The 27823-nt window shown below is 31.1% G+C and overlaps 4 protein-coding genes across 7 annotated transcripts; 3 read left to right on the plus strand and 1 right to left on the minus strand.

Moving 5' to 3' along the window:
• The first annotated feature begins 6536 nt into the window (after nucleotides 1-6536).
• On the plus strand, nucleotides 6537-9430 carry LOC101245840 (probable nucleoredoxin 2). The gene is made up of 4 exons (XM_004238336.5): nucleotides 6537-6979; nucleotides 7854-8360; nucleotides 8494-8824; nucleotides 8894-9430. The coding sequence occupies exons 1-4, from the start codon at nucleotides 6785-6787 to the stop codon at nucleotides 9181-9183; spliced, it is 1323 nt and encodes a 440-aa protein (XP_004238384.1). The 5' UTR covers nucleotides 6537-6784; the 3' UTR covers nucleotides 9184-9430.
• Nucleotides 9431-14376: 4946 nt separating this feature from the next.
• LOC101246133 (calcium-dependent protein kinase 29) lies at nucleotides 14377-19652 on the plus strand. Its single transcript, XM_004238337.5, has 8 exons — nucleotides 14377-15445; nucleotides 17482-17625; nucleotides 18110-18262; nucleotides 18359-18474; nucleotides 18567-18734; nucleotides 18815-18942; nucleotides 19146-19245; nucleotides 19332-19652. Exons 1-8 carry the CDS (start codon nucleotides 14764-14766, stop codon nucleotides 19404-19406), a joined length of 1566 nt encoding a protein of 521 aa, XP_004238385.1. The 5' UTR covers nucleotides 14377-14763; the 3' UTR covers nucleotides 19407-19652.
• A 142-nt stretch (nucleotides 19653-19794) lies between these two features.
• Nucleotides 19795-23016, plus strand: LOC101246422 (RNA pseudouridine synthase 2, chloroplastic). 4 transcript variants are annotated; one of them, XM_010322141.4, is made up of 8 exons: nucleotides 19795-20234; nucleotides 20542-20685; nucleotides 21243-21503; nucleotides 21636-21838; nucleotides 22016-22094; nucleotides 22269-22444; nucleotides 22531-22633; nucleotides 22712-23016. In XM_010322141.4, the coding sequence occupies exons 1-8, from the start codon at nucleotides 19914-19916 to the stop codon at nucleotides 22718-22720; spliced, it is 1296 nt and encodes a 431-aa protein (XP_010320443.1). In that variant the 5' UTR covers nucleotides 19795-19913; the 3' UTR covers nucleotides 22721-23016. The 4 variants fall into 4 exon arrangements, with proteins under 4 accessions (XP_010320443.1, XP_069152609.1, XP_004238386.1 ...); XM_069296508.1 differs by having other exon boundaries at nucleotides 22287-22444; XM_004238338.5 differs by having other exon boundaries at nucleotides 22531-23016.
• Nucleotides 23017-23100: 84 nt separating this feature from the next.
• LOC101246711 (probable prolyl 4-hydroxylase 3) lies at nucleotides 23101-27652 on the minus strand. The gene is made up of 8 exons (XM_004238339.5): nucleotides 27163-27652; nucleotides 26936-27026; nucleotides 26085-26182; nucleotides 25428-25525; nucleotides 24764-24893; nucleotides 24447-24634; nucleotides 24099-24187; nucleotides 23101-23467 (listed from the first exon to the last, which is right to left on the minus strand). Exons 1-7 carry the CDS (start codon nucleotides 27360-27362, stop codon nucleotides 24114-24116), a joined length of 879 nt encoding a protein of 292 aa, XP_004238387.1. The 5' UTR covers nucleotides 27363-27652; the 3' UTR covers nucleotides 23101-23467; nucleotides 24099-24113.
• Nucleotides 27653-27823: the final 171 nt, after the last annotated feature.

The raw sequence follows: 27823 nt of genomic DNA on the forward strand, positions 1-27823 counted from the left end.
TAACACTTTATAATTAAAAAAAGAGGAGTAACTTTTATATATGCTTAGAGCATATTCTTCACGACTGAAAAGTTAAGCAATGAGCAACAACTTTAATTAACTTCTAATTCAATGCCAAAAGTAATTAATGTTGAACACAAAATGTATTACAGTCCCCAATAGCAGTCATTAATTACTAGTTTTACTGTTAATATACATGACACTTGTAAAATATATACCCTTCTTTCCTTTTAAAATAATTATCATATTTTTTAAATATCGTATAGTAACAAAACATTAATGGAGATGATGTAGAACTCAACTTAGTGTCCTTGTTTATGAACTAATTTTGTATATTAGCTTTACCCATATTTTTTTAAGGCAAATACAAAAAGAATAATCAATAGAATCTAATGTGGATTTGCGTTTATGTAGTTGTCTCTGAACAAGTATTATTAAACAGAGAAAATAAATAAATATTGTGATACGTGTTGGAATTCCTTCAAAAGCTTATTTCAGGTATTATATGCATTAGATATATTGCACCTATCTGCAATAATAACATCATAAGCTAACTTTTAGCGTTATTTAGTGACCGATTTAAAATATAATATTTATCTTTTTTTTTATAACAATTTTAAGTTACATACAAATAAAAATATTTTTTTGATATATATATTAGCAAATTAGCAAAAATTATTGAATTTTTATGAATTTGGACAAGCTGAATACGCCCCTAGTGTCATCTCTTCTATGGGTCCGTTACGTTGTTAGTATTTACTTTCTTTTTTTTAATTCTATAAAAAATAATAGCACCTTATTTAGATACTTTCCTATATGATGTTCTAAAAATAAGAAAATTCCATATTGCTGATGGAGTGCAAACATGGAAGTCACTTCGAAAAATATGTCTTTTTATAAGTTTATTTATTGATAAAGTAGAGACGTTAGTATCTATACTTGATTTAAAAAGTAGAGGCGTTAGTATTTATACTTGATTTAAAAGTAGAGACGTTAGTATCTATATTTGTCCTCATTGATGTAAAGACGTTAGTATTTATATTTGGTTCAAAAAGTAGAAACGTTAGTATCTAAAGTTACGCAAAGAGAAAAAAACAAGACCGTTTAAATATTTATACAAAGCTATTCTGTATATTGACGCAAGAAAGTTCGAGAGAGAAAAACACAAATTATTTCAATTTAGTTTAGGCTTATATTTGCATAAGATTTTATTTTCGTGTTAAGAAACAACTTAATTATAAATAATTCTGAAATAGTGGTTGATTTTCAAACTGCAACCTTTAAATTGGTTAATTGTCGACAATTGATTCTTGTATTAACTAGTGACTTAATTTTAAATTATCTAGAATATGATTGTTTGTTGCTATACTCTCAAAGTGGCTATTTTTCAAATCGTTCCGACTGGTCCAATCCCGAAAAAATTGGGCTTAAGTTGTCGAATGAAATCCAATTAATGGACTTACAATAATGTAAAAATTAGGCAAATTACATAGCATAAGAAAGAAATTATTTTTTATTCTTATTTTTTTATTAATTATCAAAATATTTTTTTTAGTGTTTTTCGAATACATAATATTGCAGGCAGATATTTTAATTAATAACGATCTGATACTTAAATTATTAAATTGTTATTATCAGTTTAAGCGTTAAATAAGGAATTAAAACAGAAATTCATTGATTCCCACAAATCACGCATACGTTTTTTCCTTCAACCAATCAGTCATAAACCTCTAATTGAATTATAATTTTTAAATTTTAAACTGTGAAACCTTCTTCCTGTTCTTCGAAAAAACAACAAAGTTTGATTCAAACAATTTTGAAACGCAATTTTGTGAAGATTCGAAATAAATATTTCGATCTTGTTAAGGCATTCTAAATCATGGAAAAGTGATGTTAGATACCAACGATACAGAAGTGATGTGATAGTGATTGGAGAAAATATTTAATTCGTAAATCTTATTTCAACAATTGCAGTTGAATTGGGTATTGATGAATAAAAAAAAATATCGAGATCAGGTAATTCATCTCCCTTGTGTATTCGGTGTGATATGAGGGTGAAATTGTATATAGAAATGAAGAAACATGAGGTAGGATTTGGATGTATCCACTATGCATTGATACATCGGATAAAAGTGATGAAGAGATACAAAATTTTGATGCAACAACAGGTGCAATTGTGTGTGTTGAAGGTGAAAAATGAGACGCAAACACGTACTTTTTCCCGAATGGTTCTTGATGCTTGCTTTTGAGAAGTATTATGCTTCATGTCTACTAATTCTTAAATTTGATACTTTATGAAGTACTTTCAGGTTATTATTTTATGATGCAGTAAATGAAAAATGTTATGTTTTCAATTCTGGTTACATTTTTTGATTCTTAATTCTTAAGAAAGTTAGTTTGGTATAATTGTTTTGTGTCTAATACTTAATTGTTTGTAAATTTTGTATGGGATAGAATAGTAGTATCAATAGATGTGTGCCAAAGTTAAAAGAGACAATGTAAAAAAGGTATCATTTGAAGCAATGATATATCATATATATAATATCTTCTTCTAAATTTTGTATCTACTAATAATAGAGTATCGAATGTTGTATTTTCTACCAATAATATATATTATATACAATTTTGATATTTGTGGATGCAATTGTGTTTCATGTACATAATAATTTTCTTGAAATTTCATAGCAGCTTTAAAAAGTTAAAGTAATTTTGGTATAAAAATTGTGCATTGGATACTTAATATCTTTGTAATTTTGGCATGAGTTTACTAAATCATATCAATTTGAGATGTTTGAAGCACCTAAGTATCTTCTTATACATGATATTGATTCTTATGTCATTTGTACCAATCTTATAAGATATAATTTGTACCATGTTGTGTGAAAAATAAAATTTTATTATTTGTGAAAATCATAGTGTATCATATACTTAATAATTTTGTAGAAATTTTGTATCAATTTCATTGTAACATAAGTTGAAGTAATATGTATAATACTTATGATATACAAAAATTAATAACGTATTAAAATGTATTGAAAAAGAATCTAAAAGCGACATAAAAATTATGGACATAAAAACTCTTTAAATTTAGAAGTATGAATTACTTAAAAATATAATGTTGACGTCGGAAGGAATACTCCAAAACACTTAAGATATCTTTAACACAATAAAACTTATCTTGACTGTAAGTCAGTAAATAAACTACTATTCTACATTAATCGGTTCATCATCTGCCAATGGAACGAAGACACCCTTAAGCTTTGTAGGATCATCATTCTCGCTAACGTATTTCGCCTTGGCCTTGTCGACACCATCTTTTCATAATAGTGTTGCATATCTTGAGCGAAGATAGTCACTTCAGAAAGGGATCGATGAGACCTTCATTTCGTCGCTAAAACATTCAGCAAAAGCAGTTACATACGTTCCGCAGTCAGTGCAAACAGAAAGAAGATTCACTATTACCGACATATAATAATGTTTTGCTTTAATTGATACTAAATAACAAGAATAACGGTACACAAAATCAATTATACTATATAAAAAATGATAAATATAATGTGACCTAAATATAAATTCTCATAACCCATTTTATTCTTATAAGTATCATGTATCATATAGATAATTATCATTTAATATGATGCACTGTATCAAAACAAACTTACATGCCAAAATGAAAATTAAGCAATTATTAATGTTCATATAATTTGATACTAAATAACAACAAACATAAAAGGTACACAAATTTCATTAGCCGTTATATAAAGTGACAAAGACAAGAACATTAATGTTGATGTCCAAAACATAAAAGGTACACAAATTTCAATATTCCTTATGTACAGTAAAATAATTGATACTTTATGTGTTCTCTTTACTATTGATACAATAACAGTAAATAAACAAATAAGCAATGTACCTTGAAAACACCTACAGGCCAAAATGATATTTAATCAAGAATATTAGATACATTAGTTTTCATGTTATTTGATACTAAATAAAAACAAATGATAAAAGATATACAAATTACATTATTGCTTATGTATAATGAAATAGACGATACTTAAATGAAAAAATAAGAATCATCAAACTAAAAAAAAGATACATTAGTGTTCATGTTATTTGATACTAAATAACAAAAAACATAAAAGCTACACAAATTTTATTAGTCGTTATATAAAGTGACAAAAATAAAAACAGATACTTAAACAAGTATCTTGATACATTAATATCCATGTTATTTGATATTAAATAAAAACAAAACACAAAAAGATATACAAATTACATCATTGCTTATGTACAGTGAAATAGACGGTACCTAAATGAAAATATAATTATCATCAGACTAATAAAAAAACAATAAAGATACGAATATGATAAAGATTGCATACCATGGGTAGTGTTAGTCTAATAATGGGAGGACCACCTTTCTAACCCTTTTCTTTGGGGTTTTCGAATCTTTTGTAGATACATGTACTTTCTTTACCGATTTTTTCTTGCTAGAACTTTGATTTGTTAAGACTATCGAGTCATGCGACCTGTTAGAACTCAATTCTTTGATGTTTTCAATTCTGATAAAAAATTTGGGATTAGTTAGATGGACAACGTAAGCAAAATAATAGATACACACACAAAAAAAATCAGAATAGAGAAAATGAGAAAATCTATTTTGCACTATAAATCTGATTGAATAGGGATAGATTTTTTTGAAATTCAAATTTACTTGAAATTGATAACTGAAATGTTAGGGGGATAGATTAAGGGCGAAATTTGGGGAATGAGAAAGATGTGTTTCTTGGTTTCAAAGTAAAATTTAAATGATTAAGTATCATTGAAAAAAAATTTAAATTTTAATAAAAGAGTAGTGAGATATTGAGAATAAGCAAAGTAATGTTGTTTAGTTAAGTAATTTTTCTATAATAATAGACAATTATTGTAAACTTCAATCTGAATAATTTCTCGTTTATAAATATTCAATGGTCTTACGTTATTTTGTTTATAAAGTACTATAGAGTGAAGTATTATGAGAACTATTATATTTTGTTTATATTGAGATTGATATGGTAAAAAAGAGAATAGTCATTTTCTATCTTCTTTTTGGGCCGGGTCATTTATGGACCAGGCCTTGTAAATAGATGTTGTTGCTTTAACAGTAGAACTTTGAACTTTCGATTAATTTAAATTTTTTTGAGATGTTCGATGTTATTGAACTGTTATATTTTAAAGAGAATAAATTAAAAGATATACAATTAAATTGATGTAGATAGTCGTAATAAATTTGTAAGTATCTAAATTGAGTTTTAAACTGTTATACATCATAAGTAGCTATTTTTCTTATTAACAAATATGATTTTTTCTCTTTTGATCAGAATTCTCAAATTCAGTTTTTTACTATTTTTTTTATGTAAAAAGCATTTTTCACCAATAATGTTTATGCAATACGAATTTAAAATAGTCAACTTTAATACGGAAAAAGAAACCAACTAAAAAGTAAACAAGTGTCCTCATCTTTTAGCCGAAAAAGAGGAATTTATTACGTAAACACCAGGAAATTCTTAAAGTGCTATGTTTCTTCTACCTTTAAATTATTATAGTTCACATATACGTGGCCAAAGAAAATAACTACAAATTGTTTAGTGGATTGATTGATCTCTTATTAATTAATTAAATCAAATGACTAATAATGAGAGTAATGATTATTTACTTCTTTGGGCAATATACGATAGATTTGTTTAGCATTATCAATAATTTTACTTGTAAACTAATCTTGTCATACTTTCCATATCTGGTCGAACTGATTAAAAAAAATTTAAACATTTAATACTTCACTTCTCAGTATTTAAATGATTTATTGGATTCAACTCTAAAAAATTGCAAATTTACACAAAGGTGGTAATTAATAAAAAAAATAATATTAACTAACTAGAAAAATTTAATCAGAAATATAAAAAATTTATTATGTCTTTTTTATTTTTAAATAAATTGATTTTTTTTCATTTTTTAATTAAAGAATATTAAAGTTAAAAGAGTAAAAATATTAATGAAAAATAGTTCATAGTGTGAATATGTTATTTTCACCATTCTGGCTAAATTATAGCTAAGATATTTTTGGCCAAAAAGGATTTTTCCTAATCAAAATTATCAATAATTATTTTCATAATCAACATATGACAAATAAAAATTAACGTTAAAATATTTTACTAATATAAAAATATTCTCGTAAAAAATTCGAATAACTTTGAATATAAAAAACGGAAAACTAAAGGTTAATGTGCATACATTTCTAATTATATTATTACTATCGAGTATAATCTTTCTACCTCGTATAAATATAAAGGTAAAACTTATATATATCAAATATATTGTTGTTGAGTATTATTTTTGTTGCTCCCTTTTAATTGTTATAATTTTACTTTTTAGAATTAAATTATATTTTATGATATATTTATTCATCATATGATATATAATTTATAATACTTTATATAATTTTTAAATATCTAATTTTTTTAATTATATAATCTATACAATTTAAAAAATAATTCAATGTAGACGGAGGGAATAAAAAGATAGAAAAGGAGTAGAGAATTTGGAAAGCACAACATTGATGGTGATGAGGGACGAAAAACTAAAAAAAGAGAGAGAAAAAAACGCTACGTGTTACAAACTAGGCATAGCTATGTACGTTTAGGGAAGAGAGAGAAAAAAAATGAAAAATCAGAAATGCGTACAATTATAAAAGCACCTAATTCCAATGGTGAAATATCACACTAAGCTTTATTGAGAAAAAAAAATGGAGGAATTGGAGAAGAAGAATATTACTAGTATGAAGGAAGAAGAAGCAGAAGAAGAAATTGATAATAGTTTTGTACCTGTTTATCACTCTTTTGCTTCTAAAAGTTATCATTCTCACCTTGTTTCTGATGATTATTTGTCGATTTTAGCATCCAAAGATGGCGAATTTCTCCTTTCTCCCACCGGAGCTCAGGTATGATTTGCGTTTTCGTTGTTGAAATAAACTATTAACTGAATACAGAGAAAACTGTAGCTTATATCCTATAACAGTAGCATTACGGCGAAAAATTAACTTACAGAGTTTGCGTATAATGTTGTTGTTGGTGATGAGATGTATACGATTCCTTTTCATTAAACTATAAGTCTCGGATTTGAGTTTCGAGTATGAGAAAGAATGTGATAGAGAGTGTTTAACGGGTGCCGATTCAAATTAATGGAGATCTATGGAAACTGAAGGGCTCAGATTCGGCTCTGATCCCTACTAGGAAAATAGAATTAATTATCATTTATCAATGGGAATTCAAGAGTATATGAAATGAAGTTTACATATTTGAAAATTACAAGTAGAAGCCTAATAGATACATTGATTTGAGGAAGTGAATATGTATTCTTTAAGTTATAATCTTTTTGTTCTAAGTAGCACTTGAGAAATCACGAACGTAGATCTCGAATTACGATCTACTTTAGATGATTTGAATAAGGACATGTTGGTATCTCAAAGTAACAATAGTAAATGGACTAATGTAAATTTGATATCTTTGGTATGACCATTATCTAATTGGAGAGTTACAACTCGAAACATTGTGAAGCTGCAATTGGTATAGTTATGGTCCGCGATTTGTTAGTATCTTGAATTTTGCACTATAGGCGTATATGATAGCATCCCCTTTTATGTATTTATCCGTTCTCTATTGATGTAAAAGGTCCATTTCTCTCCGGACATGATAGTCTGCGTGTTTGTGTGTGTGTAATCGTTAAACTCAATGAGATGATCTTATCTTTTGCTCCATTGGAATAATCTTACATGTACTTTAATGATGTAGTGGTTGTGTTGGTGAATGACACAGGTGAAAGTTTCGGAACTTGAGGGCAAAGTTGTTGGCCTTTACTTTTCAGCTAACTGGTATTCACCATGTACGAAGTTTACAAACCTGTTAGTCAATGTGTATCAGCAGCTTAAGGAATGCAGCAATATCAATCTCGGTTTCGAAATCGTCTTTGTTTCGTCTGATGAAGACTTAAATGCCTTCAATACTTATAGGTCATCAATGCCTTGGCTTGCAATTCCTTTCTCTGATTTGGAAACAAGGAGAGCCCTTACCCAAAAGTTTGATGTCGAAGGTATCCCTTGTTTGATAGTTCTACTACCTAACGATGACAAATTAGACACTGCAGTTATTAAAGACGGAGTTGAACTCGTGTATCGATATGGAGTCCAAGCTTTTCCGTTTACCAAAGAAAGGTTGGACGAGTTACGAAAGAAGGAGAAGGAGAAACGTGACAACCAGACATTGAGCAGTTTGCTAACACACGATGCCAGAGATGTTCTTTCGGGGCATCCTAGTCCTAAACAAGTGAGTCAGTCTTTCATACATGAATAGATTGTGAAACGTAGTGCCTCTTGATTACAACTTGTTACATGTTAAATGCGTACTCGAGATATTCACCACTTCTATTGTGCATACTTTTATACATTTCACTTTGTAGGTGTCTGTTGCTTCTTTAAAGGGGAAAACAGTTGGACTTTACTTCTCAGCTCAATGGTGCAATCCTGCGAAAAAATTTACTCCGAGGTTAATTTCAGTCTACAAAAAGATTAAGCAGCAGCTAGAGGGAAAGGATGATGAGGATTTCGAGATAGTGTTCGTATCAAGTGACCATAACCAAGTTGATTTCACAACGTATTTTGAGACCATGCCCTGGCTAGCAATCCCATTTGATGATCCAACAATCAAAGCTCTAGCTAAGTATTTTGATATCCGAGGGATTCCGAGCCTAGTGATATTGGGCCCTGATGGTAAAACAGTGACCAAACAAGGTATGTAGTATTATCACGTGTTACCATCTCATTTGAAAGCTTTCATTACTTAATGTTATGTCTCGACAGGTAGGAGCCTCATCAACTTATACAAAGAGAACGCTTACCCATTCACAAAGACTAGAATAGATATATTAGAGAAGCAAATGGATGAAATAGCAAAAGGCCTTCCTAAGACAGAGAACCATTCGGGCCATCGACACGAGCTCACTTTAGTACCAGAGGGCCATGGGGGTGGAGCTTTTATCTGTTGTGATTGTGATGAACAGGGCTATGGATGGGCTTACCAATGCCTTGAGTGTGGCTATGAGGTACATCCCAAGTGTGTGAAGCCCGTGCGCCACGACCCAGAAAACTAATATATTGGGCTGATCTTAGGTTCTTACATGTTATATGTAGAGATAAATAGGTAAAAGGATACCATGATGTATAATTGGGTATAAATCATGTCTTAATGACATGTTATTGTGAATTTTTAATGGGCCTTTGTTTATGGAATTCACAACTTGTAGTTGTTGGTTTGAGAAGTCATCAGATATGAGCCTTAAGAAAATCACAAATGTACATAAAAATGTTTTTATAATACTCCAGGACGAGTCATTATCATTCTTTGTGCTATTATGATAAACATGTTATGAAGAATGAAGCCCCATCTCCACCAACCCACACCCCATACTCTTACACCTCACTTCAATTTCATAGTATTTATCAAAATTATATATAAATATTTTCAAAACGATATTTATTATTTATATATATGATATGAAAAAATTTACTTATTTTCTTAAAAAGTATTTTTCTTGAACATTTTCCATGAATAGTGAAGTTAGTCGCTCAATTAGTTTGACTTAAGTTGATTGGTGGTGTGTGATTTACTTTTTTTTATTTCATTTGAAAAGAAATGTCCCTTTTAAATAATTTTTTAAATTTTAATTTTTTCACTCGACATGTTTAAGAATTAAAATAATTTTTGATTTATTTGATAAATCTTTAATTTCAAATTATAAGATTCAATTTTTTTTTATACTTTTTAAAATTCGCTAGTAAAAACAAATTGAAACGAAGAAAATGTATTAAAAGTAATCAATATTAACCATTTGATTGTGATAATTTATGAAAGAATTTTGTCATCTAATTCAACACGTTAAAGTAACGACTGGAAAGTTCAAAATCATTTCTTTCTTTTCATATAGATACAACTTTTAACACAGTAGTTCAAAAATACTAGACGTGACATTTAATATAATTTTCTGAATTCCCTAATTAGAATTTTTTATTGCATTCGATCTAAGGATTAAGGGTGTAGTCTATTAATCAATAATATACATTATGTATTATGATTCTCAAGTGACAAAAAATAGTTAGTAATTCTTTTTTATGTGTTTAAGCTTTAGTAAATAGAGTTATCTGTTACGTATGATAATAATAAGTAACAAGTATGCAATAAAATTAGTCAAAATATTGTTGGGAAAGACAAGACACTAACAAAGAATGCCTGACAGGATAACAGCGGAAGAATACCCAAGTCTATACTTTCCCTTTTCGATTTGAACCAAGAGAAAACAAACAACCACAAGCAATATGATAGTAAGGCAGCAAGTAATTCAACCAAACAAATATAACAAGACAATAATAAACCAATCACACAAGACATCAAGATTTACGTGGAAAACCCTTCGATGTGAAGAGTAAAAAACCACGGGACCAAAAGCTCCACTATAATCACCAAGAGTTACAATATTGTTCTCCAAAATTGGCCACAAAACAAAGTGTCAAACAACGAGCAACAACAAAATAAGATTGCACCAAATCTAGAGAATTAAAGGAGCAAAATCACCAATTTCGCAGCTACTGTTCACGACAGCAAAACTGAAGCTGCAGACCACCAAATCCAACTCTGTCAGTTCCTAATCAAAGATTGAGATGAAGATAATATGCTGTCCAAAAATCAGCTCAATCGGACAAGAAACGAAGCGGGAATCGCAATTTGAAGTTGGTTGTTATGGCTGGATTTTTGACTGCGAATTTCTCTCTTTTTTCTCTCTTTTAGCTGCTGAAAAACTCTCTCTGAAAAATCTGAAAATAAGACCTAAAATAGGCTTATATTTGCCTCATAAGAATGGGCTTATGGACAAAAATGGGTTGGTCCAAATTGGGCTTTTATTTGTTTGGTTGAATTACTTTGTGTAAATTAGGTATATAGCATTTTTTATAGTAATATTCTCAAGTTATAGCACTAGAGTTTGAATTTCATTGTATAACATTTAATATCTCAAGTTATAGCATTTTAAAAAAATATATAATGTTAATTTTAAATTATTAAAAAGAGTTGTTAAAATAAAAAATAAATTTAAAAAAGGGAAAAATTAATAATGGAAAATGAGATCTTTTATTAAATAAATTAAATATAATTATTAATTACTGTTAATAAAATGCCATGTTTTAAGGGATTTTAATTTTTTTTAGATTAGTTAGTGCCTTAATTCTCTCAAATTAGTTTAAATGACATTAATTTTTGATTTAATTCCTTGAAAAGCTCTACCAAATTGGCATAAACGTACATGTCATTTTGTTTTCCAAAATTTCACATTCTTTTTGAGATTTGCAGATTTTACTTTCATTTTTTATTAGTAGTTGAATAAATTTTGGCGTTGAAAACAATTTGATTTGATTTGATGGAGAACAATGTGTCGATATTAATAAAACATGGTGGAAAGTGGAATTCATCATATTGATTTTTGTTATGATTTGTTGTTTTAATTATGAATTGTTGGTTTTAATTATATTTATTGTTTTGTACATGTATAAAAGTGTTCGATTTTTTTTTTATTATTGCTAGATCTAAAATATAGTTTGTATGTTCTTTTTTTTGGATAAACAATCAAGTTACGTATGGCATTTTGAAAAACGATAAGTAAATATAAATGTGTTTGAGTTGTAATTAAATTGAAGATTCGCGTGTCAGCTGATTTGTGAATAAAATAGAAAAACGTACATTTATTAACTAGACAAATAATAATTAGATATAATTCTTTGTACAAGTGAAGTATTACAAATATATGAATAATGTCTAAAAATTATATAAAATTTGTATTTAATGGTAAAACTTGCTCAGATAATATTCAAAAAGTAAGAAAATGTAATTCTGTGTACTGGTGAAGTATGAAAATTGTATTAATTGTGTATGAAATTTATAAGAAACTTGTATTAATTGTGTATGAAAATCTATATTTTGTTAAACTTACAATATATGTTTCTGTTGAAATTATAATATATATTTTGTATTAATTTTGTATAGAAACTATATTTTTTTTGTTTAATTGAAATAATGTATATGTCAGTGAATGATATATTAAATGTGTATGAAGTTTGTATGAATTATTTTGATAGGTACAGATACAAAATCAGAAATTGGTCCACATTTTAGACCGGTTACAACAACAAATTCTTTTAACCCAAGATGTAATTTGGTCCCTGTCATTTTTAGTTTCAAGAAGAAATATATGTCGTAACATCTGACATTGGATTTTTATGTCATGCAAATCATAAAAAAATTCAAACGGTGTTTCTTGTAAGAATTGTTGAAACTTGTCTTGACCTAGGAAGGTCAACAGATCCGCAAACACAATCATGTTAATACATGAAGACAAATGTATTTGTATCTTCTTCTCCTATAAAATTGGTAAATTAAACTAATACATTTATCATACTATATAATGTCATATAAAATCATATATATATTGGTATGTTAAATGGACATTGAATTCAATTCATATACAAAGCATACAAAAATTGTACATCAGTTCATACACAATGCATACAATATTAATACATATTTAATTTTTTTTAAAAATAATAATTTATGACTTTTAAACTATAAACTACTACTCAAACAGTACCACTACATTAATTCATACATAAAAATCAGAACATAAAAAATATACAGCTTTAATACTTTTAATAATAGTAAAAAATATACGACATACAACACTAATACATTATTCATACACTGATATTGTAATAGACAATATAGCATTTCATACACATAGCATACAAAGTTAATACATTAATGCATACATTCCTATAGTGAAATATAGTAATTATTTTATACACAAAATCATACAACATTAATACATTATTATTTATCAAAAATCATACTTTGTTGTAATCCAATTATATATTCACAAATCATACAATATTAAATCATACAATATTCATATATAATTATAATATACAATACTAAAAACTCAACTCATATATAAATCATACAAATTTCATGTACTATACTATTGACAAATAAAATCAAAATTAAACATAACTAAACCGTACATTTTAATTGAAATTTGAAAAAATCTTTTTACTGACCTTAACAACTTGTTTTGGTTTATTTGTGGCTTATCTCTGACCTACCAATTTCAATGCCTTTTGTTTTTTTTTGATTTTGTATTTATTAATTCGTCAGCAAAATCATACTCGAATTCAGATGATGCTTGAATTTCTTTTCCTTTCCTCTTCTTCCCTCTTTCCTTTGCCTCTTTGTCTTTGTTTTTTTCATCTTCGATTTCACTGACTTAATTTCTCTTTTCCAGTTGATTTGTGTGTTTGAGTTTGTGACAAAATGTTAAATGAAGGAGCATGAAAGTCCTCCGATCTTGATTTATCGACCAATCTTCTACTTTTACGTGGTGTTTCACTACCTTTCTTCGACATTCTATACGAACATAGTATGGATGTTTGATTTGGGGGATGAACTGATATGTGAGGGATAATGGGAAGATTTGGGGAACAGTAAGGGAATTTGGGGAAGATGATGTTTTAGGCGTGTGAGGGAAGATTGAGTGTATTGGGGAAAAATTGTAGTGTATTGATTTGAATGGGGGTGGGTAATTATTGGGTAACTGTAAAATAGGGTGTAAATTAAAATCAAATCCCTATTATTTAATTTTTGTCTTTAAAAAGGTAACTATATAATGTGAATTTAATTAATAATAATTTTATTTTAAAAAGTTAAAACTGTAAAAAGGCAACTGTATAATTAATCAGTAAAAATTTAAAGAGTTTAGTTTAAAAAAGATAACTGAATTGTTTTAGATTTTGATAAAATCCCTAAAATTTTGTAGTTATCTTAAAAAAGGTAACTAAATATTATTTAATTTAAATAACTTTAATTAAGAGTTTTGTTTAAAAAAGGTAACTTAAAATAATAAGTGTAATTAATTACATTGGTTTAAATATGGTAATTGAATTATTTAAATAAGTTAATTATTATTTTTAAAAATTAATAAGAATAATATAATATTTCTCATTAAATGTGTGTGTAGTGTTATTTTTATAATTACTTTCTGCCTTACTATCATATTGCTTGTGGTTGTTTGTTTTCTCTTGGTTCAAATCGAAAAGGGAAAGTATAGACTTGGGTATTCTTCTCTGTTATCCTGTCAGGCATTCTTTGTTAGTGCCTTGTCTTTCCCAACAGAATGGGCTTATGGACAAAAATGGGTTCCAAATTGGACTTTTATTTATCCACATAGGAAGGGAAAAAAGACCCATAACCCAACAAATATTTATAATAATATAAACAGAGCTACTCGATATCTCGATATCTGTAACAGACAAACCAATGTCTGGTCCACGTCTTGTTCACATTTTAGTTTGTATAAACCGTAAGCTAGCTAAAAAAGTAAGAATAAACCAAAAACAGAGCAACAAAATATCCAAAAGTGACACGGCAAAGCTAAAGCAAAGCACCTCTAAAAGCTAAACAGTCTGTTGCAAAAATCATAAAAATCTCCATCAAAAACATTCTCAATATGAATTAAAATACTCAACACCCTTTAAATATCCATCAAAATCCACAAATCTCTCTCTCTCAAACCAAAAAAAAAAATAAAAAAATCTCCTTTTTCTCAAAAAAAATAAAAATAAAAATAAAATCATCAATGGGTCTCTGTTTTACTAAAGAATGTTGTTGTCCACATTATAGAGATGTACCAATTTCATCATCCCCTGAATATAATCCAATTCCAGTATCATCTCAAAAATATCCACAAAATTCGATACCAGAACCAACACCAGCACCAGCACCAGCATCGACTTTTATGCCAAATCAAATTGGTCCAATATTAGGAAAACCATATGTAGACATAAAAACACTATATGATCTTGATAAAGAATTGGGAAGAGGTCAATTTGGGATAACCTATCTCTGTAGTGATAAATCAAGTGGATTGAAATACGCGTGTAAATCGATTTCAAGGAGGAAATTGGTAACACAAAAGGATATTGAAGATGTTAGAAGGGAAGTTACAATACTTCAATATTTAAGTGGACAACCAAATATTGTTGAATTTAAAGGTGCTTATGAGGATAAAAACAATCTACATTTGGTTATGGAGTTGTGTAGTGGTGGTGAACTTTTTGATAGGATTACAGCAAAAGGGAATTATTCAGAGAAAGAAGCTGCAAGAATTGGAAGACAAATAGTGAATGTGGTTCATGTTTGTCATTTTATGGGAGTTATGCATAGAGATCTTAAACCGGAAAATTTCTTGATGGTTAGTAAAGATGATGATTCTCCATTGAAGGCTACTGATTTTGGGCTCTCTGTTTTCATTGAAGAAGGTTAGTTTGTTGCAATTTTTTCTATATTAGTCTTTGACGTAACTAGTAAAGTTGTTGTAACGTGATTGACTCAGTGTGTTAGCTGTGAAAATAACTTCCGGTAGAAACATAGGGTAAACCCGCATACAATAGATACTAGTGCTCTAATCCCGTGCATAACAGAAGCTTAGTGCACTAAATTGCTCTTTGCCTTTTTTTATCATCAATATTTTCACTCAAGTTATTTCCTTCTACTTCCTTTTTCATTTTGACCTTGATTTTAAATTAGGTTCATACACATGAGGTAAAATATTTCCTAACAAAGGTGATTAGGTTCGTATCCTTGAGCCTCCTCTATATATCACAATTCTTGTTAGGTTTATGTATTATTTTTAATTCGTTCACTTCCTACTTTAATCATGTGATATTATTTATTTTTGTCGAGCCTGATTCTCTATGACATGGATGTCTTTGATTGGATGTTATGTGATAACTACTTTGAACATTAAGCTTGATTATAAGGCTCGATATGAGGGTTGATTTTTCAGATGATTACTTAACTTAGTTGTTATTATTTTAGAAAGTTATTTTTTTTTATTTCAGCTTTATTTTTTTCCGATAAAATAATGGCTTTCTAAGATAATAAATACTATTAATTAAAAAATCAACTCTTGAATAGTCTTTTAAATTTTCAGAATAATTGATGATAATGTTAATTAGAGCAATAGTGAGTCTAGTGACCATATAAGTTAAGTTTGATTACTTTGTTGAATGAGTCATGATTAGTCACTCAAATTCTTTAATCTTTATTAAATTATTGTCCTCTGGTCTTTTTTTAATTTGTTTTTTAAGGTTTTAGCACAACACACTCATTAAAAAGCCTATTTTAAAACCCTAGGCTTATGACCTATATGCTACTCTAAAGGTTGATTAAGACTTATTAAACATGTTATAAAAAATGTAAAACGAACACATGCCTTTATTTTATTTCATCAAAATAAGTTTATATCAGAAAAGAAGACTTATGACTTACTGCTCATTTACGCGGTTTAAAGTTTTACAAAAATCATGAAACATGAATTGTTGCAATTGAGAAAAATAAAATAAAAGTGTCAATTTGATGGGACAGTGTAATAGACTTTGGTCCTGTGTTTACAAGACTTTATATATGTGGATGGTTGACCTAGTCAATTGAAAGTAACAGGTCAATGCATATTTTCTTCATGTTCCCGTGTAAAAACTGTAAACACAATGAATATAGTCATGATGATTAGAGCACAGTCTGTCGTAGTTTGATTGAACACGAAATTTTTTAAAAATTGATAGTAAAACTTACTTAGTCCTATCATTTTGGTATAATACGTAAATATATGATCTTTTACTTGATTTCAAGCTCCCATCTAACAATTATGACTTTTAATTTTAAATGTGTACAAATAGACACTTAAACGTGTATACACATTTGTCCTACACAATAAATTTGTGTTCTACGTGACCTCCTACATGTTTTATAAGACACGTGTGTTTCTTTGTTCAATTTTATACAAGTTTAAAAATCTATTTGTACAAATCTAAAATTGAAAAACATAGGTATCAACTGAAGTCAAATTAAACAATATATTTTTATGTATTATGATGCTTTTTATTTAGTTTTTCTTGGTTGTAAAAGTAGAACTTTATATCAAGTGGTTTAAAAAAATAATATTGGGTGGGACATAAGTCATAACTTTGGTACGTATTGTTCACAAAGTTGTCATATACACAATTTATGACCGATTTGTTCACTTTTGTACAAAAGGGAATTAACAAAACTTGCTATGTCTTGCTCAATCTTTCATATGCTTTGAGGTTTTGCCGGACTGTAATATTCATTCTACCTATATTGTTAAATTATTTATAAGTTTTATTGAACTGGCAAAATGTAGCAATATATAATGCACATGTTTATTAAGTTGGATCGAATTCAACAGACATATAAAAATGTTAATGATTTTGATTATCTTCGGATATTAAACTTGCAATAAGCATCACATTTTCTCGAATTTATTATTTTGTAGGAAAAATTTACAAGGATATTGTTGGAAGTGCATATTATGTTGCCCCTGAGGTGTTGAAGCGCAAGTATGGGAAGGAGATAGATGTGTGGAGTGCTGGAGTTATTTTGTACATTTTATTAAGTGGATTCCCTCCCTTCTGGGCTGGTTAGTACACTTCCTTTCGCCGTAAAATTCACATGTAACTTGTCGTAGGGTTTCAAATTTCATAATATAACTCGAAACATCATGACAATAGCTATTTTTTCAGTGACGAGGACAAAAATGGCATGTAAAGCTATGTTTACTTTTTTTTCCCCTACAATGATATGTTCTTAGGTAGAGTAGTTGCAAACTACTTTGTCAAGAAACTCATAGTGAGTTTTAACTAATTCTCTACATTGACGGTGTACTATCAGGTCGTATAAAAGATAATTACTTGTAACTAAGGTGTCGATTTTGATGCACTAGTCTTTTGTTGTAATAGATAATTCTCTCTGTAGTTTTAATATTTTTTTATACGTAGATCAACTGAACAAAATGTATTAAATTGTCATACCTCTACTATTTTAGTATATCGTTTGTAATTATTAGCTTCCGCATGATGCTCTGTGATCATCTAATGTTCTGTTTTCTTGTACGTGTACATCAGAGACTGAAAAGGGCATATTTGAAGAAATTGTTAAAGGCCAATTGGATTTTGAATCATCTCCATGGCCTTCTATATCTACCTCAGCAAAGGATCTTGTGAGGAAAATGTTAACAATGGATCCTAAAAAACGAATCACTGCAGATGAAGCCCTCCGTAAGTAGAGATACATCTCGATATGTGTTAATTTTCACGTATAATCACTAAATGTTGAATTGATAATGAAATCATTTTGAGTAATGTATGATGCAGAACATCCGTGGCTTATGAAAGACGGTGAAGCATCAGACAAGCCTATTGATAGTGCTGTTTTATCAAGGCTGAAGCAATTTAGAGCTATGAATAAGATGAAGAAACTAGCTCTTAAGGTACTGCAGAGTAACATGTACTCCCTTCGTTCCAATTTATGTGACACATTTTCGTTCTGATACTGAAAATATATATAAAATTTGCTTAATAGGTTATCGCGGAGAACTTATCAGAAGATGAAATCAAGGGACTGAAGCAGATGTTTAATAACATGGATACTGATGGGAGCGGTACAATCACATACGAAGAACTGAAAACAGGGCTATCTAGGCTAGGATCAAAGCTTACTGAATCTGAAATAAAGCAATTGATGGATGCAGTAAGAATGTTTAGATTTATTTGTGTCAATTTTATTATTAATGTATACACTTTTTTGCATTACATTTTCGTCGATTGCAGGCGGATGTTGATAACAGTGGGACGATAGACTACATCGAGTTCATTACTGCTACTATGCATCGACACAAACTCGAAAGAGAAGAGAATTTGTACAAGGCTTTCCAGTTTTTTGACAAAGATAGTAGCGGGTATGTATGTATCTTTATCTGCAAATACAGTCGAACCTCTCTGTAATAACGCTGTTTTTGTGTGGATTTTTTTAAGCTGCTATAGTGAAATGTTGTTATTGAAAACATATAATACAACATAACATCAAAAAATACGTTATGGTGAAATGTTATTCGTGAGAATTGTACATGATTCTTGGTTTTTTCGGGTTTTCTTTTCACAGATTTATCACAAGAGATGAACTTAGACACGCGATGGAAGAATATGGAATGGGGGATGAAGCTACAATAGATGAAATCCTAGATGATGTTGACACAAACAAAGTTAGTCAATTCTCTTATGATTCTTCTACTTTTTTTTAAAAATGCAACAAAGTTTTGTTATATAATTTCTGTTTTCATATATGTAGGATGGGCTGATTAACTACGATGAGTTTGTCGCGATGATGAGGAGAGGAACTGTTGATGAAGTGAAGCCAAGATGAAAAAATTGAAAATTTCTTCATCTATATGGTAGAGTTGCAAGCATTTTCCTTGAATAAGATCTCCTCCTGTTGTGTAAAAATTGTAATATAAAGTTTGGAGAGGAGTGTTCAGTTCTTTGTACAACCAGAAACTTATTTGAGTGATAAAAAAATGTAATGAAGTGCACTTTTGCGTTAAGCTTTTACCAATGTAAAATTAAGTGAAAGTTAAATAAAAACTACATAACAAAATCATGTTTAATTTAAGATTATATATTGCTCGTATTTTTTAAAAATATTATAGTATTACATTAACAGATCAACATGAATTACAATGAGATAATTTAATTCTCGATCATTAATCAGAGACATCGAGTTCAATTCCTTTGTGAATCCATATTTAGTCCACTACAATGCTAAAAGAAAAAAAAAAACCTCTATCTAAACGACACCGCTTTGTTTCATATCTTCTTTTTCACCTGTTCTGAGAATAACGCTAATCCTTTCCATCCTCACGGGACATTGGCGATGGTAGCACTCAATACTACGTCGTTCTCTTTGCTTCCACAAAACCCAAAACCAATTTCTCTTTCTAGGGTTTCAAGCTTCATTTGCAGAGCATTTACCAAATTCCCCGGAGACTCAGATTCCGACGACTCACCGGATGAAATTCCCGGCCGGAGGTCCAATTACTCCGGCGTCAAGCTCGAAGAAACAGTTGATAGCAAAACCGGAAAGCTCCGACTAGATTCATGGGTCAGTTCCCGGATCGACGGAGTTAGTAGAGCTCGTGTTCAGTCTAGCATCCGCTCTGGTCTTGTTTCCGTCAATGGACGCGTCACTGATAAGGTCCCACTGCTTTACACTCAAAATTATATATGTAGTAAAAAAGAATTTGAAATAATAATCCATCTTCCAATAATATTTGTTTTACTGGTTTTAAGCTTGATACGGAGTTTAAGAGGTAAGAGACTTTCAAATGTTGTAGAATGTACCAAAATATCATTCAAGTTCGTGTCAACATGTCACGTGGAAAATTGAAATTAAGTCGTTGTAAGAAAAGCATTTCAACTCGATATTTGAAGTCATTTCAATGGCTTATAATTCTGGATTTTTCTCAGTTTTGTTGGTAAAGATTTGTTTTTTTACTTTGCAGGTTTCACATATGGTAAAAGGTGGAGATAAGGTTGATTGTACAATAGCTGATTTGAAGCCTTTAAGAGCTGAACCAGAGGATATACCATTGGATATAGTGTATGAAGATGAGCATGTTCTTGTTGTTAACAAGCCTGCTCACATGGTAAGTTCTAGAATAATCTACTTTCCTCCGTTTTAATTTGTTTGTTTGATTTTGACTTGTCACAGAGGTGGTGAATAAAAGAAAGAACACTTTTTGAAACAGACTAAAAAGGAAAGTAAAACAAACAAATTGAAACGGAGAAAGTAGTTGTTTTGGGCTTGTTGTGCATCTATCTTTGATGGAACATCAATTTGCTTTTTTAGCATGTAAATGGAGATATTCAAGCATTGGACCACGGTGGAATCACCTACCTTAGTTCTTTTTTATGGTGTCTTGTTCGATAATCGGTATCTACATTATGTGCTCTTGGATGAGTTATTTTTTTGTCCATTTCTGGAGCACAAATTCATTAACCGTGTAGATACTCATTGTTAATCAGGAAGAGAACTTTGATAGATGAAGTTTGACGTAATTGTTCCATTCTGGATGTCAGTGTACTTGAACCTTTCCTTAGTTCTAGTAGTGATACAGATCGATTGAAACTGATAACGCGGATGTTTGAACTATTACCTGACTGTTCTGTAAAAGCTCAATGGGATTTGTTTTCTTCAATACAGGTAGTTCATCCTGCACCAGGAAATGCTACTGGAACGCTTGTAAGTGGTATTCTTCATCACTGCAGTCTTCCTACTGTTTCATTTCCGGGTGAGGAAGTGCTTTCTGATGGGGAAGATGCTTCTGATGATGAGTTGAACATATTTTCTCCCAATCGAAGTCCTAATTATGATGACTCTTCTGTTATGTGTGAGTCATCTGTTAGGCCAGGAATTGTGCATAGGTTAGACAAAGGAACAAGTGGATTGCTTGTTGTAGCGAAGGTGATTCCTACTTACAGGCTCTGAAGATGGGTAATTCATGTCTAGATATCTCCTTTACCTTTTGAGAAAATTGTGCTTGTGATACTAGATTTATCTTGCTCAACTTAAATATCTTTGATGTTGTCTCTACAGAACGAGCATTCCCTTGCCGATCTAGCTGAGCAGTTTAAGAAACATACCATTAAGAGAGTATATGTCAGCATTACTTGTGGGGTACCAGCTTCAGTCGCAGGACGCGTTGATATTCCAATTGGTCGTGATTCTAATAACAGAATCCGCATGGCTGCTATCCCTGGAACACCTAAAAGTGGAAAATCTCGTCATGCTGTCAGTAGGTGCTGGAAACTCTTTCATGCTTTGTTTTCTTTGCAATGCGTTAATCAGTATTTGAATGTCAAATTCCACAGCTCCTCCTCAACCACACACACACCACGCACGATCACCCCAAACAAATGTGTAAGTCCTTATGGAAAAGGTCTACTTGCTTCTCTTCAATCAAGTAATATTTTCAGGTATAAAGTAATCGAAAAACTTGCTGGGGGTGGCTCGGCATTGGTTGAATGGAGGCTAGAAACTGGTCGCACTCATCAGGTACACAATATCACATGGATTCTTAGTTACTCGTGACAAATTTTCACTCTTCTGCCTAAACATTGTTAACTTCATTCTTTGCATCTTGATATACTACATTCTTTGAAATCTCAAACATATGTGCTTCAAATCTTTCTAGCCCTGTTATACTTGGCATTTGGTTTAATGAAACAGATACGTGCTCATGCGAAGCACCTAGGTATACCTCTTATGGGTGATGAAGTGTACGGAGGTACGAAGAACATGGCCCTTTCGCTTCTTCAGCCTAAAACACCACCAATGTTTCATGGGGAACTTTCACAATTGGTGTCTCAAATTGACAGACCTTGCCTCCATGCTTTAACCCTCGGGTAAACATTGAATATTATGTTGCATCAATTCAACATGACTAGATACATTTACTCGCATCACTAGTGTTATGTGAATTGATTTGCAGATTTAGGCATCCATTCACAGGCGAGAATATACACTTTACGCGGTTACCCCCTCCTGATTTTGCTGAGATATTAAGCGAGCTACGTGCCATTAAAACTGAGAAGGTAACTCATCCAAACTACTACTAATACTAATAATCCCAATCCTCAGCTCACATTTGGTGCTGAGTAATTTACTTTCAGGTTTTATGAATTCAACACAACATGATACATTGTTTTGATTGAATGTCCATGTAAAAGGAGCAGCAGATTCTTTGATACTAGATCAACTTAATTTTCTCATACGCTGACATCTCGAACACAGTTGTGATAATGTAATAGATAGCTATAATGAGTTTATTCTTTTCTTGTTATATTGTTAAATTACTCTCCTATATTTAATCAGCAGAAGTCGAGAAGGCGACACCTGAAAAAGTATAACTCTTATTCCTATTTGAACTATCAATATTTGTGTTTTCACCTAAATTATTATCAACTATTTGTCAAAACACGCCTTGAAATGAATTTCCTTGTACTTCTTGTGTGTTTTTGTACCGTTACCTCTGTCTTTTTCATTTTCCGTTCCACATACATTTTTGATGAAGAAGTATAAAGAGACGCGAGGTTACAATTATATCCAAGAAGAAACAACATCACAGTTCATCAGTCTATTAAACCAAGCACCATGCAATAGAAAACATAATTCAAACTCTGATTTCTAATACATTTGGCCGCTAACTATTCTGACCTAACTAAACTACCACAACGGTATATTCAGAAACCACAAATATTCATTAGTTCTTCAAAACCGGCAAGCAAATGACCTGCGTATATGTTAATGGAAGTCTGGCAAATAAGCATCACATCTGCCCCAGAAGTCTAAACAACCCAAGCAAGCACCATTCTCCACAACTACAATAAGGTTGGGATCTATTACGACTTGTAACTCGTCCTAAATATCTGAAATGCAAGAAAAAGGTGTCAAACCAAAGAGAAATGCATTTTCCGTGAAGGCAAGAACAGATCCTCTCACATTTTACTGCTAAAGTGCATACATTTGGATATAGAGCAAAATATATAAATTCTAAGAAAGTCGTGCAATTTTGGTAGAATTGGAGATGGAGAGTTGACAACGAGTTAAGGCCTAACTCAGCCAGGATTTTATATAAAATCCTAACATCTGTTTTGTTGAATGCAAGACGAAAGCTTTCTTCTTCTCTGTGGCTATCAGAGTCAAAAAAATCAATTGCACTCACAATTTGAAAGAGAGAGATTAAGTTGGTTTTTTTCTAAAAGATGGTAGCACTTGAGAATTTGATGCGACACTAGCATGAGGCCCCAACTGTCTCACAAGCCCATTTCATTGCTACCATAGAGGAATTGACAGAAATCGCAAGTGTTTGCAAGTAATCACAAGCCTATAGGTAAACGGTTAGGGTTGTATTTTATTATTAACTCGTTCATATGCACAACATACTTCTCACGATACTTGAGACCATGTTCTAATCATCAATCAGCATATATCAAGAGAAAGTTGATTGTGAGGAGTTTTAAGCTAGATATTTGAAAATAATTTCCAAAATGGAGATACCTTTTTGAAAGAAAATTAGCTCTTGTATTCACCAACATGCATCCACTTGGTAGATGACCATTTGTTCCCTTTAATCACAGGGCAACCACCTGGAATAAAATTGTTAAGTTGCACAGATCAAAGCTGTTAGAAGACTAAAAGAAAAAACTAGTTCTTTTAGAGAGTAAAATCAGACATTCACTGCCCAAGACAAGAAGACACAGACCAAATTAAGAGTTTGCTAGCGGTAAACTTGCATCTTTTTCTATAGGAGTCCTTCTAGGGAAGGAAGGAAAGGAGAAACATTTTACATTAAATAAGGTTTAAAGGGTGTTAATAGTAGGAGAGATTAAGGAGAACAAGAAGCACCATGCAGACTTGACGGATCCAAAGTAGCATCAGGCCGCATGCTCCAGAAAAGCAAAGCATCGCCCATCTTTGGTTTGACAGAGAGGCCCCCTTTGGCACATTCTGACAACTCATTCCACCCAGGACTAGAACTGAAGTTTCCCTTTGCTGCTGGAAAAACAGTCTCACCTCCTTCTTCAACATCTGATCTGCATATGCCCCAGATAAGCAAATTATACAACCAATCTGTGTATTCATCATTATGGATGCAACTTAGAGAAAAATCAGAACTTCTACCATATTTATCATATAATTATTTGAGGAATTATAAGCCTTACAGATACATGAGAAGAGTAGCTATACGTTGGCCCCCATTTTTGGTGTTGAAGTCATCAAGGAAGTAGTCATAATGAGGCTCATACTTCTGTCCAACTTCATAATGTAAGACTTGTAGACCTTCTCCATGTTCTGTAAACAAGCTAAGCTAATCAGGGAATTCACAAGGGAAGTAAAGCATAATTATGATCCTAACAGAGGATGGATACACGTCTGCGAATCAATCTTCATTAGTGAATCTGATAAACAAAAATAGAATCACTCACTCGCGTTTTTGTTTTGTGAAGAGGAAAATCAAACTAGTAATATCATATTTTGAAAGCCAGGCAAAAGAACAGCCTAAGATATCTCTAGACAGGGACAATATACATTTAAGTTCTGCAACTAACATGAATAAAATGAAAACCTCACTTGAGTTAAGCTTAACTTCTAAACCTTCGAAATTAAAGTAATAGAAAATTTTGAAATTTAATGATTACTACTTAAGAGGTTTTAAGTTTGCAGCCATTGCTTCTTATAAAAACAAATAAGGAACGTAATCGGAGAATGTTTCCCATTTATAATTTTTTAACAAGAACTCGTGGATGACAATGACAATGACAATAATAACGACAACAAAGAGTTCATACGCTATGATTTTTGTATGGTATCACACAGTCCTCATACCTGCAGGAATGAATGTATAATCTGCTATTCTCTTCTCAATATTTCTGATAATTTTATCTCGCCCCCTCCTCAAAAACATTCCCGAACTTGTACGAACCCTGTTATATGAAACTGTCAGAACATCAGTCCATAGAAAAAACCTATGTTGATCGGACTCTCCAAAAAATGATGCCGCTCAGATGTCGTATCTTACAAAAATGCACTACTTCTGAAGGATCCGACAAACATTCGATTTCATTTTTGAAGAGTCCAAGCAACATAGGAAAAAACTATTCCTTCCTCCATCCTACTTTAGATGACACCATTTAACCCAGCATAAAAAATGTTAGTAAGATTTGTCTACTTTCTGATAGCAGTGGAAAACAGTAAGTAGCAATCGAAAAGTTAATACCTTAAGGAAAACATAGCTAAAATGTAGTTCTTATTCTGTGTAGAAGTTGCATAAAGTACTATTAAATAGGATGGAGGCAGACATCTTGAGGTGTCCTCAAACTGAAATAGTATCAGATATTGGTTTGGAATGAAGGGAAAAAAAGAATTAAGTCTCTAAACCAAGCTACTAAAAGAAAATTATTATAGAATGATGAAAAGACTTCAAAGATGCTTGTTGTGGCAAACTGGCAATCAGTGAATGTAAAGAAATCACCAACTACAAACCTGCTATCTTTACTCTGACCGGTCTTGCTATCAACAACTGATGACTTCACCATGTGAGGCTTAGCTTGATTTATCAAGTATTCACATTCTTCCTTGGACTGTCGAAATGCAAACCACATTGTCACATTCAAACTTTTTCATTTTACAATACCTTAGTGAATCACAAAAGAAAACATAGTTATAATTAGTATGATCTAACACACGTCCAGCCTCAAATTGGTCGGGTATACAATATGAATACTTTGGAACCATTATGATTTATTTTGGTCGGTCTATTCTAACACTAAATAACTAACCTTTCATACAAATGAGTGGTTCTATAAAATTAGCACGGGTGTTTCCCCGTTCCCCAAACAGATGTTTAAAAGTGAGCTATACTCAAAATGGAGCCAAACAAGTGTATGACTTTACCTTTCCATTTGACCTCTTTTCCCACATGACTCGGAGTGCTCAGTGACAACCTCTCATTGTCACCATCTGCATCTCTTGCTACTAGTGTGATCGCACCAATCATGTTCAGGCAAGTTCACTAGATCTCACCGTACACGAGCATACAAATCCTTAACCAAATACCATAACTAATTTAATGTAACAGCAATAGCTCACTGCTATGGATATCCTCATACTAAATAATGAAACATCAATGCAAATGAGTAATACTATAAAACTAGAGGCTCCCAATATCCCACCCTTACATGAGCATATAAATCTCTAACCAAATACCAAACTAATGTGATGTAACCACAACAAAACCTTAGCTCACCTCTATGGATATTTTGCTGACCATTCCTTAGACAAGAACTAATTAACAAAATCAGACCAAAAATGTCTAAGAGTAGTGACATGCTCACCAAGAAATTGTGGTAAACAAATGCACGAGGCTCCCACGATAAGATCTCTGTCCATTGTTCCCCTCTTTTCCCCAGTCCGTCACCTTCCCCTCTGCAAATGAATTTTTTACTCAGAAATACAGCCCAACAAAAACTCATTGGATCGGCAGTAACAGTTATAACATACTCTAAGCATACAAAATCAGTGCAATTAATCAATTCTCTGAAGTCCAAAACAATATACGTACATATCTAAGTTGAACCGCTTGAACTTGATGTGATCCTGAACAGTCGAAGACGACTCATCATCAGAACCAACAGGAAGATTAAAAATGCCAAGAGCGAGAAGCATTAGAAGCACAACTGTTAGCATCAGAAGCATCGAAAGCACTAAAACCACTGTCGATGATCTCTTCCCTTGATGCCGATTCAACCTCCCCTTCGCCATTGCTTCACTACAATCTTCACCGAAACCCTAGATTGATCAAATTTAATGCAGCATTCGTTTATCAAATAAGAGTATTTCCCGGCAATGGAGTTGCTTTTCCCGGTGAGAGTTCGTCGAACGGAAAAAATGAATCGGAGAAATTGAGAAAATCGTATAGGAAGTCTTATTTGACGGTGAATTGTAAAAGGAATTTATATTTATGTATTTTTAGATTATACTGGAAGAAGATTAAAAATAACGGTTTACCTGAAATGACAAATTAGTCCTTTCTGTTGTTTATTTCAAAATTACCTGATTGGGGACTGAGCTTTGGTATTTTGTTTAAAAAGGGATAAAAAAGCCCATGGTTTTCGAAAATAGAGCACACTGAATCTAATACTTTTAATTAGAAGATTGATTACTTGATTAAGTCATAGTTTTAATAGGATAAAGATATTGACGGTGAAAACAATTTCAATTAA

The sequence above is a fragment of the Solanum lycopersicum genome, chromosome 4 (assembly GCF_036512215.1).
Source record: "Solanum lycopersicum chromosome 4, SLM_r2.1".
Classification (NCBI taxonomy): Eukaryota; Viridiplantae; Streptophyta; class Magnoliopsida; order Solanales; family Solanaceae; genus Solanum; species Solanum lycopersicum.